The sequence below is a fragment of the Anolis sagrei genome, chromosome 3 (genome assembly GCF_037176765.1).
Source record: "Anolis sagrei isolate rAnoSag1 chromosome 3, rAnoSag1.mat, whole genome shotgun sequence".
In the NCBI taxonomy this organism is placed as follows: domain Eukaryota; kingdom Metazoa; phylum Chordata; class Lepidosauria; order Squamata; family Dactyloidae; genus Anolis; species Anolis sagrei.
This window is the reverse complement of record NC_090023.1, coordinates 7,985,768-8,005,640: the sequence shown is the minus strand read 5'-3', so window position 1 is coordinate 8,005,640 and position 19,873 is coordinate 7,985,768. Positions and strand designations below refer to the sequence as shown.

General features: G+C 45.9%; 1 protein-coding gene across 1 annotated transcript in view; it reads right to left on the bottom strand.

Annotated features, from left to right (window-relative positions):
- Window positions 1–204: 204 nt before the first annotated feature.
- DGAT2 (diacylglycerol O-acyltransferase 2) overlaps window positions 205–19,873 on the bottom strand; it is a 69,100-nt gene continuing 49,431 nt past the window's right edge. The window contains exons 4-8 of the mRNA XM_060771251.2: window positions 17,427–17,497; window positions 6,219–6,423; window positions 4,459–4,633; window positions 2,058–2,260; window positions 205–472 (exon numbers count right to left, since the gene is read on the bottom strand). Of these exons, the coding sequence (XP_060627234.1) occupies window positions 318–472; window positions 2,058–2,260; window positions 4,459–4,633; window positions 6,219–6,423; window positions 17,427–17,497 (809 nt within the window). The 3' untranslated portion in view covers window positions 205–317. The remainder of the gene's footprint in view (window positions 473–2,057; window positions 2,261–4,458; window positions 4,634–6,218; window positions 6,424–17,426; window positions 17,498–19,873) is intronic.

The following is a 19,873-nucleotide window of genomic DNA, read 5'->3' as shown; positions in this document are numbered from 1 at the left end:
GTGCCTTGTGGTCTCTTCCCATTCAATGTGGGGAGCGGTACCATGTCACCGAAAGAGCAGGAAACGCAAAGAAACCAAAAAAATAAAACGTTCCTAGAGAAGTCTAACATTTCGAATATTTAGACAAACATAATTTCCTTTTGTCCTTTTAAAAAGCTGACGCACACTTCCATGCTCACTTCCCCAGTTCACAGACAAGAGACCAAACAAAAAAAAACACACAACTTGGATTCCGGCAGGCGAAGAAAAAGTGTCTCTTTGCCAAGTGTCTTTTTGCCGCCGAAAACGCAAGACCGAAGGATCGTCTCTGGTGCCCGTCAATTGACTTCCAAGACCTCTGTTTCTGGCAGGCCAAACTTTGTCTTGTACTTGTCGAAAAGTTTAATCAGAGAGTTCATGTAGAGGCTGTGATAAAGGTCTATTTCCTTCTGGCTGGGATTTTCGATTTTGGGAATGGTGATGGGCTCCCCAACTGAAAAGGAAAAGGAAAGTGAGATGCATAGAATCATAGAATCAAAGAGTTGGAAGAGACCTCATGGGCCATCCAGTCCAACCCCCCGCCAAGAAGCAGGAATATTGCATTCAAATCACCCCTGACAGATGGCCATCCAGCCTCTGCTTAAAAGCTTCCAAAGAAGGAGCCTCCACCACACTCCGGGGCAGAGAGTTCCACTGCTGAACGGCTCTCACAGTCAGGAAGTTCTTCCTCATGTTCAGATGGAATCTCCTCTCCTGTAGCTTGAAGCCATTGTTCCATCGCGTCCTAGTCTCCAAGGAAGCAGAAAACAAGCTTGCTCCCTCCTCCCTGTGGCTTCCTCTCACATATTTATACATGGCTATCATATCTCCTCTCAGCCTTCTCTTCTTCAGGCTAAACATGCCCAGTTCCCTAAGCCGCTCCTCATAGGGCTTGTTCTCCAGACCCTTGATCATTTTAGTCGCCCTCCTCTGGACACATTCCAGCTTGTCAATATCTCTTTTGAATTGTGGTGCCCAGAATTGGAGTCCGAGAACCTCAAACAGATTTCCTCTAACTCAGAGCTTTCCAAACTGTGTGTCGCCTGCACGGCGTGTGTGTGTCACACAAACAAAACGAGAAACCCCTAAGTTAGTGTTTTCCCACCTTCCTAATGCCACCTCATGTTGTGGTGAACCCCAGCCATAACATTATTTTTGTTGCTACTTCATAACTGTAATTTTGCTACTGTTAGAAATCATAATGTAACTATCTGATATGCAGGATGTATTTTCATTAACTGGACCAAATTTGGCACAAAAACCCGATACACCCAAATTTAAATACTGGTGGGGTTGTGGGGGGGGGGGTGTTGATTTTGTCATTTGAGAGTTGTAGTTTCTGGGATTTATAGTTAACCTACAATCAGAGAGCATTCTGAATACCACCAACGATGGAATTGAACCAAACTTGGCACACAGTTATCCCATGACCAACAGAAAATACTGGAAGGGTTTGGTGGGCATTGACATTGAATCTAGGAGTTGTAGTTCACCTACATCCAGAGAGCACTGTGGACTCAAACAATGATGGATCTGGACTAAACTTGGCACGAATATTCAATATGCCCAAATGTTAACACTGTTGTAGTTTGGGGAAAATGGACCTTGACATTTGGACATTAGACATTGGCCCAAACTTCCCACACAGACCCCCCCCCCCCATGACCAACAGAAAATACTGTGTTTTCTGATGGTCTTTGGTTACCTCTCTGACATTCCCCCCCCGCCCCACGACCCCAGGGTTCTCAACCCCCAGGTTGAGAAATGCTGCCCTAAGTCTACATGAAATAAGCAATAAAAATAATCATATATTTTTGAAAAATATAAATGACAGATTTTCATGTCACCAACATGAAATCTATGGAAAGGTCTGCTCTAACTGGTGCTTTTCAGATTGTAGGACTGACCTCCTAGTCAACATATTATGCAGCTCAGCGCTTTAACCCACTGGGGACTCATTGATGAAATTACAAAAATAATAAGTAGATCAGAGGAAGGCTGCAGTCATGATATATACTCAGGGGTTGGGGAAGTCTTACCGACAGTAGTGATGGGTTTGGAATATGGCACCAATCCCCAGCTGGTGGAGGAGAAGAGGCCCCGTCCGTGGAAGACGCAGGGAGCAAAGCCGACGTATTTCTGGAACTTCTTCTGCACCCACCTGCCCCAGGAGCCTTCTTCAAAGATCACCTGCTCATAGACCTCGTTCTCGCCAAAGGAGTAAATGGGCACCAGATCCGCTCTGGAAAATGGAAACAATCCAGATCTCAGCACCTTCCTTCCTTCCTGGATGCTAAAGCCATTTGGGCACAGCTAAGAACATTCCTCCTTTTTTGGAACACAGCTTGTAGGAGATAAAGAACACACAAAGCTGCCTTATACAGGTTAAATATCACTTATTTGAAAAGCTTGAAACCAAAAGCATATTGGATTTTGGAATACCTAATTTATAAATATGTGCATAATGAGATATTTTGGAGATAGGAGCCAAATCTAAGCATGAGATTCAGTCATGTTTCATATACATCTTAGACGCAGAGGTATTTTGAGGCAATATCTTGAATACAAAGAAACTTAAAGCACATTCAGAGTATGTGCATCAAAGCACATTCAGCCATCTGAAAAGAAGATGGCAACTATTCCCAGGGTTCTTCCAGACAGGCCTTATATCCCAGGATCTGACCCCAGGTTTCCTACTTTAAACTGGATTATATGAGTCTGTACTGCCAGATAATCTGGAATACATAGAAAACCTGGGATCAGATCCTGGGATATAGGGCCTGTCTGGAAGGCCCCTCGGTCACCTATGTGGACATTTTTGGGAGTTTCCTTGAGTCTCCTTTGGGAGATATATAGTGGGGCATAAATAAATATAAGATATATTTTTGTTGTGTCAGGAGTGACTTGGTAAACTACAAGTCGCTTCTGGTGTGAGAGAATTGGCCATCTGCAAGAACGTTGCCCAGGGACACCCAGATGTTTTGATGTTTTATCATCCTTGTGGGATGGATACCCCAGTGGCGCAATGGGTTAAACCCCTGTGCCGGCAGGACTGAAAACCGACAGGTCGCAGGTTCGAATCTGGGGAGAGGCGGATGAGCTCCCTCGATCAGCTCCAGCTCCTCATGCGGGGACATGAGAGAAGCCTCCCACAAGGATGATAAAACATCAAATAATCTGGGCATCCCCTGGCCAACGTCCTTGCAGATGGCCAATTTTCTCATACCAGAAGCGGCTTGCAGTTTCTCAGGTCGCTCCTGACACGACAAAAAAAATCCTTGTGGGAGGCTTCTCTCATGTCCCTGCATGAGGAGCTGGAGCTGATAGAGGGAGCTCATTCGTGCTCTCCCCGGATTTGAACCTGCGACCTGTTGATCTTCAGTTCTGCCGGCAAAGGGGTTTAACCCACTGCACCACTGGGGGGCACCTCAATATAAGAATAATAATTTGGGAATGCAGTATTTTAAATTTTGGAGTTCCGAATGAGGGATGCTCAAGATGTGTTTTGATTATTGCTGCATTCATTGTAGTTCCATCTGATTCCACCAGGTAGCAATAGTTCTCCAAGTCCTGCTGGAATTGTCGAAGGCTTTGATGGCCGGAATCACTGGGTTGTTGTAGGTTTCTCCTGACGTTTCGCCTGCATCTATGTAGGTACCTCTGAGGATGCTTGCCATAGATGTAGGCAAAACGTCAGGAGAAAAATTGCCTCCAGAACATGGCCATATAGCCTGGAAAAACCTACAACAACCCTGCTGGAATTTTCTGCATATGTTGCAAACCAAATGCTCTCAATGTGGAAATTAGGATTAAACCCTTGTGCAGGCAGGACTGAAGACTGACAGGTCGCAGGTTCGAATCTGGGGAGAGCACAGATGAGGTCCCTCTGTCAGCTCCAGCTTCCCATGCGGGGGCTTGAGAGAAGCCTCCCACGAGGATGTTAAAACATCCAAAAACATCCCTTGGGCAACATCCTTGCAGATGGCCAATTCTCTCACACCAGAAGCGACTTGCAGTTTCTTAAGTCGCTCCTGACACACACAAAAATGCAGAAACTGTTCAGATTTTCGGTCCCTAGATTCCCTTCCTTTGTTCCTGCATTAATTTTGGACTACAGCTCCCAGAATCTCTTATTGTCAGTCAAACTGGCTGAGGTTTGTGGGAACTGAGGTCAAAAATACCTAGAATAAAGAAGAATTCCAATTTACGGAACAGGTTTGGAGACGTGAAACATTATCTTGTTTTTTGCTTCGCCAGGGATTAGACCAGGCATGGGTCAGCTTGGGCCCTCCAGGTGTTTTGGACTTCAACTCCCACAATTCCTAACAGCCTACCGGCTGTTAGGAATTGTAGGAGTTGAAGTCCAAAACACCTGGAGGGCCCAAGCTGGCCCATGCCTGGTCTAAGGGTTTCATCAGGAAGGCATTGTCCTCTCCTTACCCGTGCCGTAATGCCAGCTTCACAAAGCCTTTCCGGTTCTTGAGGGTGACGGAGTTCTTGCCCGGCGTGCAGTTCAGGGACTCGGCTGCGCCCCCCACCACGATCACAATGGCATTCCCAGTGCCGTTCTTGGAGAGGATGAAGTCTATGGTGTCGCGGTTCACTGGGCAGATACCTGAGCATTGTGAAGAAAAGTAAACCTTTACAACGACGTATTCATATATCCATAAAAACAACCACAGTACAATCAAAATATTAAAAATTAAAACAATTAATTAAGACACATGCATTAAAATCGAAATCCAAAAACCAGTCTGGGTCAATTCATTGCCATCTTCTTCTACTTGCTGCTCACTGATCAAACGCTTGGTCCCATAACTAGGTCTTGATTTCCCTTCTAAAAGACAAGAGGGAGGCGGCCAATCTGATATCTCTAGGGAGGGTGTTCCATAGGCAGGGGGACACTGCTGAGAAGGCCCTGTTTCTCGTCCCCATCAACCGTGTTTGCGATAGTGGTGGGATCGAGAGCAGGGCCTCTCCTGAAGATCTTAAACTTTGTGATGGTTCGTGGCAGGAGATACATTCAGACAGGTAGTCTGGGTCAGAACCGTTTAGGGCTTTAAAGGTTAAAACAAGTGTAATTAATTCTGCAGTGTAGATGCACCCTGAGCGTCTCGTCAAGTATGATGAATCTGTAATTGTGCACAAGACTTCAAGGGGATGGAGGAGTGAACATATGGAAGGAAGCTAAGCATGACCAAGGATCTGGAGAGCAAGCCCTATGAGGAGTGGCTTAAAGAGCTGGGCATGTTTAGCCTGAAGAAGGCTGAAGAAGGCTGAGAGGGCTGAGAAGCCTGAAGAAGGCTGAGAGGAAACATGATAAAAAGTAAAGGTTGTCCCCTGACATTAAGTCCAGTCATGTCTGACTCTGGGGTGTGGTGCTCATCTCCATTTCTAAGTCGAAGAGCCAGTGTTGTCCATAGACACCTCCAAGGTCATATGGCTGGCATGACTGTATGGAGCGCTGTTACCTTCCCACTGGAGCGGTACCTATTGATCTACTCACATTTGCATGTTTTCGAACTGCTAGGTTGGCAGAAGCTAGGGCTGACAGCGGAAGCTCATTCCACTCACTCCGCAAACCTGCAACCTTTCGGTCAACAAGCTCAGCAGCTCAGCGCTTTAACCCACTGGGGGCTCCATATGATAGCCATGTATAAATATGTGAGGGGATGTCATACAGAGGAGGGAGCAAGCTTGTTTTCTGCTGCTCTGGAGACTAGTAGGTGGAGCAATGGCTTCAAACTTCAGGAAAGGAGATTCCACCTGAACATTAGGAAGAACGTCCTCACTGTGAGAGCTATTCAGCAGTGGAACTCTCTGCCCCGGAGTGTGGTGGAGGCTCCTTCTTTGGAGGCTTTTAAACAGAGTCTGGATGGCCATCTGTCGGGGGTGCTTAGAATGCAATTTTCCTGCTTCTTGGCAGAATGGGGTTGGACTGGATGGCCCATGAGGTCTCTTCCAACTCTATGATGGCTTCAAGGTATATACAGATACACAAAACCCAATTGAGTTTTTTTAAATGTAATTTTGATGATGTAGCTTGTTGTTTATGTTTTGGTTTTATTTTGATGTAATATGGCTTGGCCCCATGTAAGCCGCTCCGAGTCCCCATTGGGGAGATGGTAGCGGGGTATAAATAAAGATGATGATGATGATTATTATTATTATTATTTGCACACGGGTTGTGGAATCCTTACCTCCGGACATTAAGTAGTCCCTCAAAATGGGCATCCGGAAGTTCCCGGCCAGTGTAGCAAGGTATGGTCGGATCCCAGGGAACTTCTGGCCCACGCCCGTTGCCTCCGTACTGAAGTTGCAGAAGGCACCCAGCCCCATGATTCCATGAGGATGGTAGCCAAAGATGTAGTTCCGGTTGGTCATCAAGTTGTGAGTTTTAACCAGCTGGGGAGAAGAAGGGAGGGAAATGCAAAGGTTACTTCAAACAGAATGGAAAGGACCTGGAAAAAATATAGAGTAATCCATACACAATACAGGTTAAGTATCCCTTATCCAGAATTCCAAAATCTGAAATATTCCAAAATTGCTGGCATGGGTGGTTGACATAGTGACTTATTTGCTTTCTGATGGTTCAATGTACCTATACTTCTGTTTCATGCACAAAGAGATTTTAAAATATTATTTATATACATATAAATGCTCTGTGCATAATGAGTACCTTACAATCAAAGAACCAATGAACGAAATCACACCAAATTTGGCAACAAAACGTCTCACAGCACAAGGAGTGACCATTACTCAAAAAATTATGATTTTGTCATTTGGGAGTTGTAGTTGCTGGGATTTATAGTTCACTGCGCCAACGGGGGCTCCATATGAAAGCCTGTATAATCAAAGAGCATTCTGAACTCCATCAACGATGGAATTGAACCAAACTTGGCACACAGAACTCCCCTGACCAACAGAAAATATTGTAGGGGTTTGGTGGGCAGTGTACTTTGGTTCTGGAGTTGTAGTTCACCTACATCCAGAGATCACTGTGGACTCAAGCAATGATGGATCTGGACCAAACTCTACATGAATACTTAATATGTCCAAATGTGAACACTGGTGGAGTTTGGGGGAAATAGAATCTTGACATTTGGGAGTTGTAGTTGCTGGGATTTATAGTTCACCTACAATCACAGAGCATTCTGAACCCAACCAATGATAGAATTGGGCCAAACCTCCCACACAGAACCCCCATGAGGGCCACAGCAACGCGTGGCAGGTTGTGTATAAAGCAGGCATGGGCAAACTTCAGCCCTCCCTCCAGGTTTTTTGGACTTCAACTCCCACAATGCCTAACAGCTGATAGACTGCTAGGCATTGTGGGAGTTGACGTCCAAAACATCGGGAGGGCTGAAGTTTGTCTACGCTTGGTATAAAACAACCTTCAGGCTATGTGTATATGAAACATTAATGAATTTCATTTACGGGTGGGCTGAGTGGGTTAAACCGCCAGCTGCAGAAAATATTACCGATCGAAAGGGTGACAGTTCAAGCCTGGGTTGCGGTGAGCTCCCAACAGTCAGCCCAGCTTCTGCTGACTTAGCAGTTCAAAAACAGCCATGTGAGTAGATAAATAGGCAATACATTTGGCAGGAAGGTAATACATTGTGGACATGCTGGCAATATGATTGGGAGAGTGTCTAAAGACAACAAAGCTCCTCGGCATGGACGATGGAGCAACAGCACCCCCTCTGGCCAGAGTTGAGAACAGCCTTTAGATGCCAGAGATGGAAAATGATGGGAAGCCTTTACCTGTATTTATGTACTGTCTGTCTTTGTTAATTGTATATAACGGCATTGAATGTTTGCCGTATATGTGTATTGTAATTTGCCCTGAGTCCCCTCAGGGAGTTAGGGAAGAATATTTTAAAAGTATATTACTATTAAGTGTATAAACCGGTGGCGCAGTGGGTTAAACCACTTAGTTGCTAAACTTGTTGACCGAAAGGTCACAGGTTCTTATCCGGGGAGTGGTGTGAGCTCCCGATGTCAGCCCCAGCTTCTGCCAACCTAGCAGTTTGAAAACATGCAAATGTGAGTAGATCAATAGGTACTACTCCGGCGAGAAGTAGTACTTATTGCCAGCCACATGACTTTGGATGTATCTGTGGACAACGCCAGCTCTTCGACTTAGAAATGGAGATGAGCACCAACCCCCAGAGTTGAACACGACTGGACTTAACGTCAGGGGGAAACCTTTACCTTTACCTTTGAAGTGTATATGAAACATAAATGATTTTCATGTTTAGATTTGGGTCTCACCACCAAGATATCTCATTATGTAAGTATAATGCAAATACAGGTCTTTAAAAAAATTAAAAAATGAAATCCTAAACCCTTCTGTTCTCAGGCATTTTGGATGAAAGATACTCAATTTATATTATTGCTTTCATAATATTTCTTATCTGCCTATGGCCAACATACAATTTTGCAAAGGCTGCAGATTGAGAAGGCAATACCCCCATAAAAGTGTGGTGAAATCATAGAAATCCAAAGGTATAAAATGAGAACTAGAGGGTATTAAATCATTTTCAGAAGTACAATGTGGAACAAAACATCATAAAGGAGACATTCATTTATTCAATGCACCTTAAGCTGCCCACCAATCAAAGTTCTCCGGCTTGTGCGCAATCTGTTAAAATACATTCTTTAAAAATACAGTTGGCTATCAACACTGACCAAGGTTAGGGGCACATGAACCTGGTGAAAATGAATGGATCGTGGAAAACACACATCTTTATGAATCCTTAGATCCACCAGCACAACTCTACTGAACCTGAAAACATGCACAATCTTCAAGTGAATGAACTCGCAGCAGACGAGTGTAGTGGTTTGCACATTGAGCTGCAATTCTGGAGACTAGGGTTCAAATCCTTGCTTGGCCATAGAAAACCACACAGTCTCCACGTGGTCACTGAACATGCTTGTCAGGAATGCTGTGCATTGTAGTACTAAAAAGGGGGGGGGGGGCTTTTTCCAAATTCCAACTTCTATAACAGCAAGCAGTTCTCAAGATAGTGGGGAAGAGCATTTGCTCTGGGTTTTAGGCCACTCTTTAAAGGGATTCCTGGAGAACTCCAGCCTTGAAATATTCAACATTGTTGAACACCTTTTCAAAACATCCACACCAAAATCTACAGCAAATAAACCATGTTAACGGCGCTCCATGCAGTCAAGCCAGCCACATGACCTTGGAGGTGTCTACGGACAACGCCGGCTCTTTGGCTTAGAAATAGAGATCAGCACCAACCCCCAGAGTAGGACATGGCTGGACTTAATGTCAGTGGAAAACCTTTACCTTTACCTATGGGCCTTCAAGTCGCTTCTGAGTTATGGTAACCCTGGTCAACCTACCATACATATGTTTATTTTTCTAAGGATGAGAGTGTGTCACTTGTCTAATGTCAACCAATGGGCTTCTATGGCTGAGTGTGAAATCAAAACCTGGTCTCCAGAGTTGGAGTCCAACAATCAAACCACAAGACCACACTGGCTCACCTACAACCTTCCAAAAAGATTGGTTTTTCCTTGGAAACCATTTTCAAAGCCTAGAGAGAAAATGAAGAACTCTCTGCTCTAGCCTCCACAAGCTCCACAGCATTTGGAGCGAACACTGCTCACCTGGGCAACGCAACAGAGAGAACGGCAAGGAAAAGTCATCCAAGTTGGAAAAGTAACTTGATCTTTGTTGTGAAGCTCAGCTTTCATGCCTGAAGGTTCACAAGCCCTGTATTGTTTCATTCCTGCCAGTTGCTTGGGCTTTTGAATCTCAGCAATGCAGAAAACAACAGATGAAGTAGCTAAGTAGAATTGCTCTCAGGTTGGTTGGTTGGAATGACAGACAGACAAATAGTTAAATCTGGAATTGTAAAACAGAATTTCTCTCTGGTTGGATGGATGGATGGATGGATGGATGGGCAGACAGGCAGATAGATAGATAGATAGATAGATAGATAGATAGATAGATAGATAGATAGATAGATAGATCTGGAATGGTAAAACAGAATTGCTCTCTGGTTGTTAAAATAATTATGGATAGATGGAGCTGGGCTTGAGCACAGCTGGTTCATCACCAGCAGCAATAGACCTTACCAATTGAAAGGTTGGCAGTTCAAAGCTCGGGTCGGGGTGAGCACCTGACCTTCAGCCCAGCTTACTGTCCACCTAAGCAGTTTGAAAACAGTTGTGAGCTGTGAGTAGAGAAATTAGGCACTGCTTAAGTGGGGAGGTATTTTATGGCACCATAAAGGAAATACCAGAAAATGTTGGGGATCAATGGAAGAAGGAAATCTGTGATCAAGGGCTCTTTGTTATAGAGGATGGAGCAACAGCACCCCCTGTGGCCAGAATCGAGCACAACCTCCAGGATGCCAAAGTTGGAAAAATGCAGACATAATACCTCTATCTGTTGTCTATCCTGTCTGTTTAACAGCATTGAATGTTTGCTGTGTATGTGTTCTGTGATCCACCCTGAGTCCCCTTCTGGGTGAGAGGGGCGGAATATAAATGCCGTAAATAAATAAATAGATCTGGAATGGCTAAACAAAATTGCTCTCTGGTTGTTAAGAGATAGATAGATAGATAGATAGATAGTAAGCCGCCTTGAGTCCCCCTCGGGGTAGAGATAGGCGGGATATAAATAAGGCAAAGAAATATCTAATGAATGATTGGGCAGCCCTGGAGTGGCTAAATAGAACTGCTATGTGATTGTTCAGAGAGATACATAGATGACTGGTAAGTATGGCTATTAGGCCTGGGTAACAACGCAAAAATTTGTTTCTAAAATCGATTTGTAATTGGGGTGTTTTTTTGTTTTGATATTTAAAATAATTACAAAATTTTCCAAAAAAAAAGTTCGGTATTTACGAAATTTCGTAAATATTTACAAAACATTTTGTAAAGATGGCGCCCTTTTTTTTTCAATATTTTTAAAATATTTTTAAAATTTAATTATTAATTTAGTAGAATAGGGAGGAGAAATTATTATTGAGGGAAGGCAGGCACTCACTCTGGCGGGCCCTCTCGCTCGCCGCTCGCCCTCTCGCTCGCCCTCTCGCTGGGATGGGTTCCTTCCAGGAGGGGCTCTTTTTCCAAGGCTGCCAAACTACAACTCCCAGGATGCTACAGCATTGAGCCAATGAAAGAAAGAGAAGGAGACCTCCCTCTCGCCCTCTCGCTCGCCCTCTCGCTCGCCCTCTCGCTCGCCCTCTCACTCGCCGCTCGCCGCTCGCCCTCTCGCTCGCTGCTCGCCCTCTCACTCGCCCTCTCGCTCACCGCTCGCCCTTGCCCTCTCGCTCGCCGCTCGCCCTCTCACTCGCCCTCTCGCTCGCCGCTCGCCCTTGCCCTCTCGCTCGCCGCTCGCCCTCTCACTCGCCCTCTCGCTCGCCGCTCGCCCTTGCCCTCTCGCTCGCCGCTCGCCCTCTCGCTCGCCGCTCGCCCTCTCACTCGCCCTCTCGCTCGCCGCTCGCCCTTGCCCTCTCGCTCGCCGCTCGCCCTCTCACTCGCCCTCTCGCTCACCGCTCGCCCTCTCACTCGCCCTCTCGCTCACCGCTCGCCCTCGCCCTCTCGCTCGTCGCTCGCCCTCTCGCTTGCTCAGCCGGCGCCGAGAGAGGAGAGCTCCCAGCAAGCCAGGCGGCCATCTTACGTATTTCCGAAATGGACAGAAATACAAAAATTTTTGGCGCCTGCCGTTTCGATATTTAAAAACACTTCCAGGTTTAAAAATAAGTTTTGTAATCATTTCATAATTCAAAAATTAACGAATTTTTTAACGAATTACAAATTAACGAAACGAATTGCCCAGCCCTAATGGCTATAAATGGGTAGATAGAGCTGGAGTGGCTAATATAGAATTGTTCCCTGGTTGTTAAGCATTAGACAGACAGACAGATGGATGGGTAGGGAAATGTCTTGCTTTATTTACTGGAAAAACTTATGCAAAGTTGCCCAAAGGCCTCTTCCCATATTGCATGTTTAAGGTTTAAATCTATTAGCTAAACTCTGACTGCCAAGACACCCACTGAGTCAATGAGATTTACAAAATGCCATTAGAAATAAATGTACAATCACCTGAAGATCACCTGGGAAGGGATCCCACTGGAGCATTGCAGCACACCCAAATACCTGGGAGTCACCCTGGACCATGCTCTGACCTACAAGAAGCACTGCCTGAACATCAAGCATAAAGTGGGTGCTAGAAACAATATCATACGAAAGCTGACTGGCACAACCTGGGGATCACAACCAGATACAGTGAAGACATCTGCCCTTGCGCTGTGCTACTCTGCTGCTGAGTATGCATGCCCAGTATGGAACACATCTCACCACACTAAAACAGTGGATGTGGCTCTCAATGAGACATGCCGCATTATCACGGGGTGTCTGCGCCCTACACCACTGGAGAAATTACACTGCTTAGCCGGTATTGCACCACCTGACATCCGCCGGGAAGTAGCAGCCAATAGTGAAAGGACCAAGGCAGAGACATCACCAGCTCATCCCCTGTTTGGGTATCAGCCAGCACGTCAATGACTTAATCTAGAAATAGTTTTCTAAGATCTACAGAGACACTCGCTGGAACACCTCAGCAAGCGAGAGTCCAAAAGTGGCAGGCTCAAACCCAGAACCTCAACCAATGGCTGATACCAAATGAGAGACTCCCCCCTGGGCACACGGAAAACTGGGTGACTTGGAAGGCACTGAAGAGACTGCGCTCTGGCACCACGAGATGCAGAGCCAACCTCAAGAAATGGGACTACAAAGTGGAATCCTCGACATGCGAGTGTGGAGAGGAGCAAACCACAGACCACCTGCTGCAATGCAACCTGAGCCCTGCCACATGCACAATGGAGGACCTTCTTGCAGCAACACCAGAAGCACTCCAAGTGGCCAGATACTGGTCAAAGGACATTTAATCAACTACCAAACTCACAAATTTTGTATTTTCTGTTGTTTGCTTTGTTCTGTTAGAAATGTAATATAATCGACTGGTTGCCCTGACACGATAAATAAAAGCCCTCCACATTCGCTGGGGTTAGGGACACATGTCTCTATGGATATGCAGAATGTGCAGAAGCAGATAGGACCCAATCTATTTTGGGATATTTTGGGATATTTGAGAAAAGGCCAGTAAAAGTTTTCCAAATCCCAGCTTCCATTGCCAGCATCAGGAACGGTGAGGGAATCTGGAAACTACATTTCAACAACATTGGGAGAATCACGTCCTTCCTGTCTCTGTCCTAACAGTTGAAGACCTTGGACCAGGCTCAGCCTTGAAGCTCTTCCCAATTTGAGCCAAAAGGTTATATTGGGCTCCGTTATGCAAGAAGTTGGCACTGGGAGAAAAATAATATCTAACCCGATGACCGCCTCCCATCTCCTCCTCCTTTGAGATAGATTATCTAAGCCATTTATCACAAATGCTGAAACAGCAACCGTTGTTCCAACAATGTGGTTGGTTTCACGGGACATCCAGCTCTTGTTAGAGTACAAATAAGGAACACGGTTGTTTTTTCCAGTTTCTGCATACAATTTGACTATTTGAGCTCTCAGTGTTGGAAAGAGAAGTCGGTAACAAGCACTTCCCTATAATCACGATTCCAAGGAAAAGATATAGAATCATAGATTCAAAGAGTTGGAAGAGACCTCCTGGGCAATCCAGTCCAACCCCATTCTGCCAAGAAGCAGGAATATTGCATTCAAATCACCCCTGACAGATGGCCATCCAGCCTCTGTTTAAAAGCTTCCAAAGAAGGAGTCTCCACCACACTCCGGGGCAGTGAGTTCCACTACTGAACGGCTCTCACAGTCAGGAAGTTCTTCCTCATGTTCAGATGGAATCTCCTTTCTTGTAGTTTGAAGCCATTGTTCCTTGTCCTAATCTCCATGGAAGCAGAAAGGAAGCTTGCTCCCTCCTCCTTGTGGCTTCTTCTCACATATTTAGACACGGCTATCATATCTCCTCTCAGCCTTCTCTTCTTCAGGCTAAACATGCCCAGCTCCTTAAGCCGCTCCTCATAGGGCTTGTTCTCCAGACCCTTGATCATTTTAGTCGCCCTCCTCTGGACACATTCCAGCTTGTCTCTTGAGTTGTGGTGCCCAGAATTGGACACAATATTCCAAGTGTGGTCTAACCAAAGCGGAATAGAGCATGGATAGCATTACTTCCTTGGATCTAGACGCTATGCTCCTATTGATGCAGGCCAAAATCCCATTGGCTTTTTTTGCTGCCACATGACAGTGTTGTATAGCAAGACCTAGTAGAGGTCACATCCACCTGAAAGATGGGGATCCACTTGCCCTGCTTAAAAGGGAGGACTATAGTGTACAAGGTCAGGAGTCATGAGCCAAAATCCAAACCTTGAAATGACAAAAACAAGCATGAAGAAACACCCAGGGTTATCCATGCTTTTTTCATATCTGCAAAGCATTCCGGGTAAAGGCTCAACCTACAGTAAGAAGCTCAATGACTAGACGGAAACTGCCATACTTTGGATAGGTCGTGAGATGACATGACTTACCAGAAAGACAACACAGTATGGCCCCCATATCCATGGGGAATATGTTCCCCGTCTTCGGATGGATACATAGAATCATAGAATCACAGAGTTGGAAGAGACCTCATGGGTCATCCAGTCCAACCCCATTCTGCTGAGAAGCAGGAATATTGCATTCAAATCACCCCTGACAGATGGCCATCCAGCCTCTGTTTAAAAGCTTCCAAAGAAGGAGCCTCCACCACACTCTGGGGCAGAGAGTTCCACTGCTGAACATAGAATCATAGAATCAAAGAGTTGAAAGAGACCTCATGGGTCATCCAGTCCAACACCATTCTGCTGAGAAGCAGGAATATTGCATTCAAATCACCCCTGACAGATGGCCATCCAGCCTCTGTTTAAAAGCTTCCAAAGAAGGAGCCTCCACCACACTCTGGGGCAGAGAGTTCCACTGCTGAACATAGAATCATAGAATCAAAGAGTTGAAAGAGACCTCATGGGCCATCCAGTCCAACCCCATTCTGCCAAGAAGCAGGAATATTGCATTCAAATCACCCCTGACAGATGGCCATCCAGCCTCTGTTTAAAAACTTCCAAAGAAGGAGCCTCTACCACACTCCGGGGCAGAGAGTTCCACTGCTGAACATAGAATCATAGAATCAAAGAGTTGGAAGAGACCTCATGGGCCATCCAGTCCAACCCCATTCTGCCGAGAAGCAGGAATATTGCATTCAAATCACCCCTGACAGATGGCCATCCAGCATCTGTTTAAAAGCCTCCAAAGAAGGAGCCTCCACCACACTCCGGGGCAGAGAGTTCCACTGCTGAACATAGAATCATAGAATCAAAGAGTTGAAAGAGACCTCATGCGCTATCTAGTCCAAACCCATTCTGCCAAGAAGCAGGAATATTGCATTCAAATCACCCCTGACAGATGGCCATCCAGCCTCTGTTTCAAAGCCTCCAAAGAAGGGGCCTCCACCACACTCCGGGGCAGAGAGTTCCACTGCTGAACATAGAATCATAGAATCAAAGAGTTGGTAGAGACCTCATGGGCCATCCAGTCCAACCCCATTCTGCCAAGAAGCAGGAATATTGCATTCAAATCACCCCTGACAGATGGCCATCCAGCCTCTGTTTCAAAGCCTCCAAAGAAGGAGCCTCCACCACACTCCGCGGCAGAGAGTTCCACTGCTGAACAGCTCTCACAGTCAGGAACTTCTTCCTCATGTTCAGATGGAATCTGAAAACTAAGAATAGTAAACCCCTATTGAAATAAAGGACGCCTGGATCATGAATACCATAGCGCCATCTGGGAGGACATAGAAAATGCCTAAAGAGGACATATTTTGTTGGGCGTGGATAAATGAAACTGCAGGTACCAATCCTGTGGATACTGGGGATTGCACCATAATGGATGGTAGAAAAAAAAGGAAGGAAGATTGCATTGCTGATGGATAGATAAACCCAAAAGAAAGCAATTATTTAATGTTTGCAAGACCTGAGCAGACTATTAACAGCTCGTCTTGAAGGTTCCTCATTCATAGAGTTGCCATAATTCAAAACTGATGAGATAGCAATTAGCCAATAGCTGTCCATAATAAATCCTTAGAGGTACTGATGAAACTGTTGATTTGCAAGCCAAGCAAACCTAGAAACAAGTTCCACACAAATAGAATGTATAATCAGAGACCTTTAGATCCAAATGATGTTGTCATCACCAAGGATGTCTGGGATGAGATCAGTACCTTTGGTAACTGGGCTATAAAAGCAGGGAGATCGGTGCCAACCTGCACCAAAACAAACCAGCTGCAGGCAAAAGTGCGGGGAAGAAACTGCAAGTCAACACGCTTCAGGCAAAGGACGCCCTTTGATAAGGAGTTCTAGTTCATCCACAGGGCAACCAACCTCACAGACAGGTTCAAAAGCAGAAAGGTGGTCAATACAGCTTACCTGTCCAAACATATCTCCCTCTATGAACCATCAAGGGCCTTAATATCTTGGCCCCACCACCATTGAAGTTGCGTTTGGTGGGGACGAGAGACAGGGCCTTCTCCGTGGTGACCCCCCGGCTGTGGAACTCCCTAAGGAGGTTAGATTTGCCCCTCCCCTCCTGACCTTTTGCAAGAACCTTAAATCGTGGTTGTGGTAACAAGCGTTCATGCTCAACATTGATGTCCTGTCTGTTTTTGGATGCTCTGCTATATTTAGGGTAGTTTCCCGGTGGTGCAGAGGGTTAAATGACTGAGCCACTAAACTTGCTGATCAAAAGGTCACAGGTTGGTATCCGGGGAGTGGGGTGAGCTCCCGTTGTCAGCCCCAGCTTCTGCCAACCTAGCAGAATGTGAGTAGATCAACAGGTACCGCTCTGGTGGGAAAGTAACGGTGCTCCTTGCAGTCATGCCGGCCACATGACTTTGGAGGTGTAATTGCCTCCTGCTAAATATATGGAGCACTCAGTGGCACAGTGGGTCAAAATGTTGAGCTGCTGAACTTGTTGACCGAAAGGTCGCAGGTTTGAATCCTGGGAGCGGCATGAGCTTCCGCTGTCAGCCGCAGCTTCTGCCAACCTAGCAGTTCAAAAACATGCAGATTTGAGTAGATCAGTAGGTTCCGCTCTGGCTGGAAGGTAACAGTGCTCCATGCAGTCATGCTGGCCACAAGACTTTGGAGGTGTCTATGGACAACGCTGGCTCTTCGGCTTAGAAATGGAGATTAGCACCAACCCCCAGAGTTGGACATGACTGGACTTAATGTCACGGGAAAACTTTCCCTAACAACTTCTCCCCAGAAGGGAGAAAGAGGACCTTTGGGAACCATCCTTTTGGCTCAATCCAACATATTCAGACAAAGTCATCTCAGGGAATATGCTGCAGTTGAAGAATACATTGCCATACTTACTCGGACTGGGAAGTAATCCCGGAAGTATCGCCACACGGCCCAGTTTCTGACCCACTGAGATCTTCTTCCTCCTGTCAGGGAAACAAGAACGTGTCAGAAAAGGAAAGAGAAGTGCAGAATACAGTAGTACAACAAGGCTTCTAAGGGAGGGAATTCACCCATTCAAAGAGGCTGGAAAAGGACATCAAAAATAGCCTTGGGGTCCACACTCAGCTTCTGTCCATAGCTGATCCCTGTTTTTTTAGATTACAAATACATAAACATCACTGATGGTAAGAGCGGTTCAACAATTAATATGCTGCTTTACATTCTCTGGAGGTTTTTAAGCAGAGGCCAGATGGCCATCTGTCAGGAGGGCTTTTTTCCTGTCAGAAGCAGTTTGAGAAACTGCAAGTTGCTTCTGATGTGAGAAATTGGCCATCTGCATTTTTACCATCCTGTGATAGGCTTCTCTCATGTCCCTGCATGAGAAGCTGGAGCTGAGAGATGGCAGCTCACCCTGTCTTACGGATTCGAACCACCAACCTTCAGGTCAGCAGTCCAGCTGGCACAAGGTTTGATGCATTGTGTCACCACGTCTCCAGTGGGATGTTTTTACCATCCTGCGAGGGGCTGCTCTCATGTCCCTGCATGAGAAGCTGGAGCTGACAGATAGGAGCTCACCCTGTCTTACGGATTCGAACCACCAACCTTCAGGTCAACAATCCAGCTGGCACAAGGTTTGATGCATTGTGCCACCACGTCTCCAGTGGGATGTTTTTACCATCCTGCGGGAGGCTTCTCTCATGTCCCTGCATGAGAAGCTGGAGCTGACAGATGGGAGCTCACCCTGTCTTACAGATTCGAACCACCAACCTTCAGGTCAACAATCCAGCTGGCACAAAGTTTGATGCATTGTGCCACCAAGCCTCCAGTGGGATGTTTTTACCATCCTGCGAGGGGCTGCTCTCATGTCCCCAAATGAGAAAGCTGGAGCTGACAGATGGGACCTCACCCTGTCTTACGGATTTGAACCACCAACCTTCAGGTCAACAATCCAGCTGGCAAAAGGTTTGATGCATTGTGCCACCACGTCTCCAGTGGGATGTTTTTACCATCCTGCGGGAGGCTTCTCTCATGTCCCTGCACGAGAAGCTGGAGCTGACAGATGGGAGCTCACCCTGTCTTACAGATTCGAACCACCAACCTTCAGGTCAACAATCCAGCTGGCACAAGGTTTAATGCATTGAACCACCCATGCCTGGCAGAAGAGGGTAGGACTGGATGGGCCTTGGGTTCTCTTCCATCTCTATGATTACATAAATCCCAATCATGGAACATGGTGCCAATTGGGTTGTTGTAGGTTTTTTTGGGCTATATGGCCATGGTCTAGAGGCATTCTCTCATGACGTTTCGCCTGCATCTATGGCAAGCATCCTCAGAGGTAGTGAGGTCTATTGGAACTAGGAAAAAGAGTTTATATATCTGTGGAATGACTAGGGTGGGACAAAGGACTCTTGTCTGCTGGAGCTAGGTGTGAATGTTTCAACTGACCACCTTGATTAGCATTTGATTGCCTGGCAGTGCCTGGGGCAATCTTTTGTTGAGAGGTGATTAGATGTCCTTGTTTGTTTCCTCTCTGTTGTTGTAATTTTAGAGCTTTCATGGCCGGAATCACTGGGTTGTTGTAGGTTTTTTCGGGCTGTATGGCCATGGTCTAGAGGCATTCTCTCCTGACGTTTCGCCTGCATCTATGGCAAGCATCCTCAGAGGTAGTGAGGTCTGTTGGAACTAGGAAAAAGGGTTTATATATCTGTGGAGTGACTAGGATGGGACAAAGGACTCTTGTCCGCTGGAGCTAGGTGTGAATGTTTCAACTGACCACCTTGATTAGCATTTGATGGCCTGGCACTGCATAGAGCAAACTTTTGTTGAGGGGTGATTAGATGGTGCCAAATGCTGATGGGAATCAAAAGGATGCATCTATGCTGCAAAATTAATGCATTTTGATACCACTTGCACTACCAAATCTCAAAGCTAAAGAATGCTGGGAGTTATAGTTTGGGGAAGCACCAGCATCCTTCGACGGAAAAAGTGAAAACCCTTGCAAACCTACAACACCCAGGATTCCATATTACCCAGCCTTGGTATTTAAAGTGGTGTCAAACTGCATTAGTTCTATAGTGTAGAGACACCTACGCTCCAAAATATCTTCCAAGTGCCAAACAGAGTGTGAAGTCTGCTTGACACCATTAAGGAATTCACCGGCCTTAACGTATGGTTCCAACTAGAGCAAACTCATTAAATCAGTGGAATTTATGTAAGTGTTGACTCACCATTCATTCATCTATCCATTCAATGGGTTCACTCTAGCACGGATTACCATAGTATTCAGGTCATTGCTTCCCAAAGCACAGGTTTTAAGTAGATACCAGGTAAGGACAGACAGATATTACTAATGACAAGTT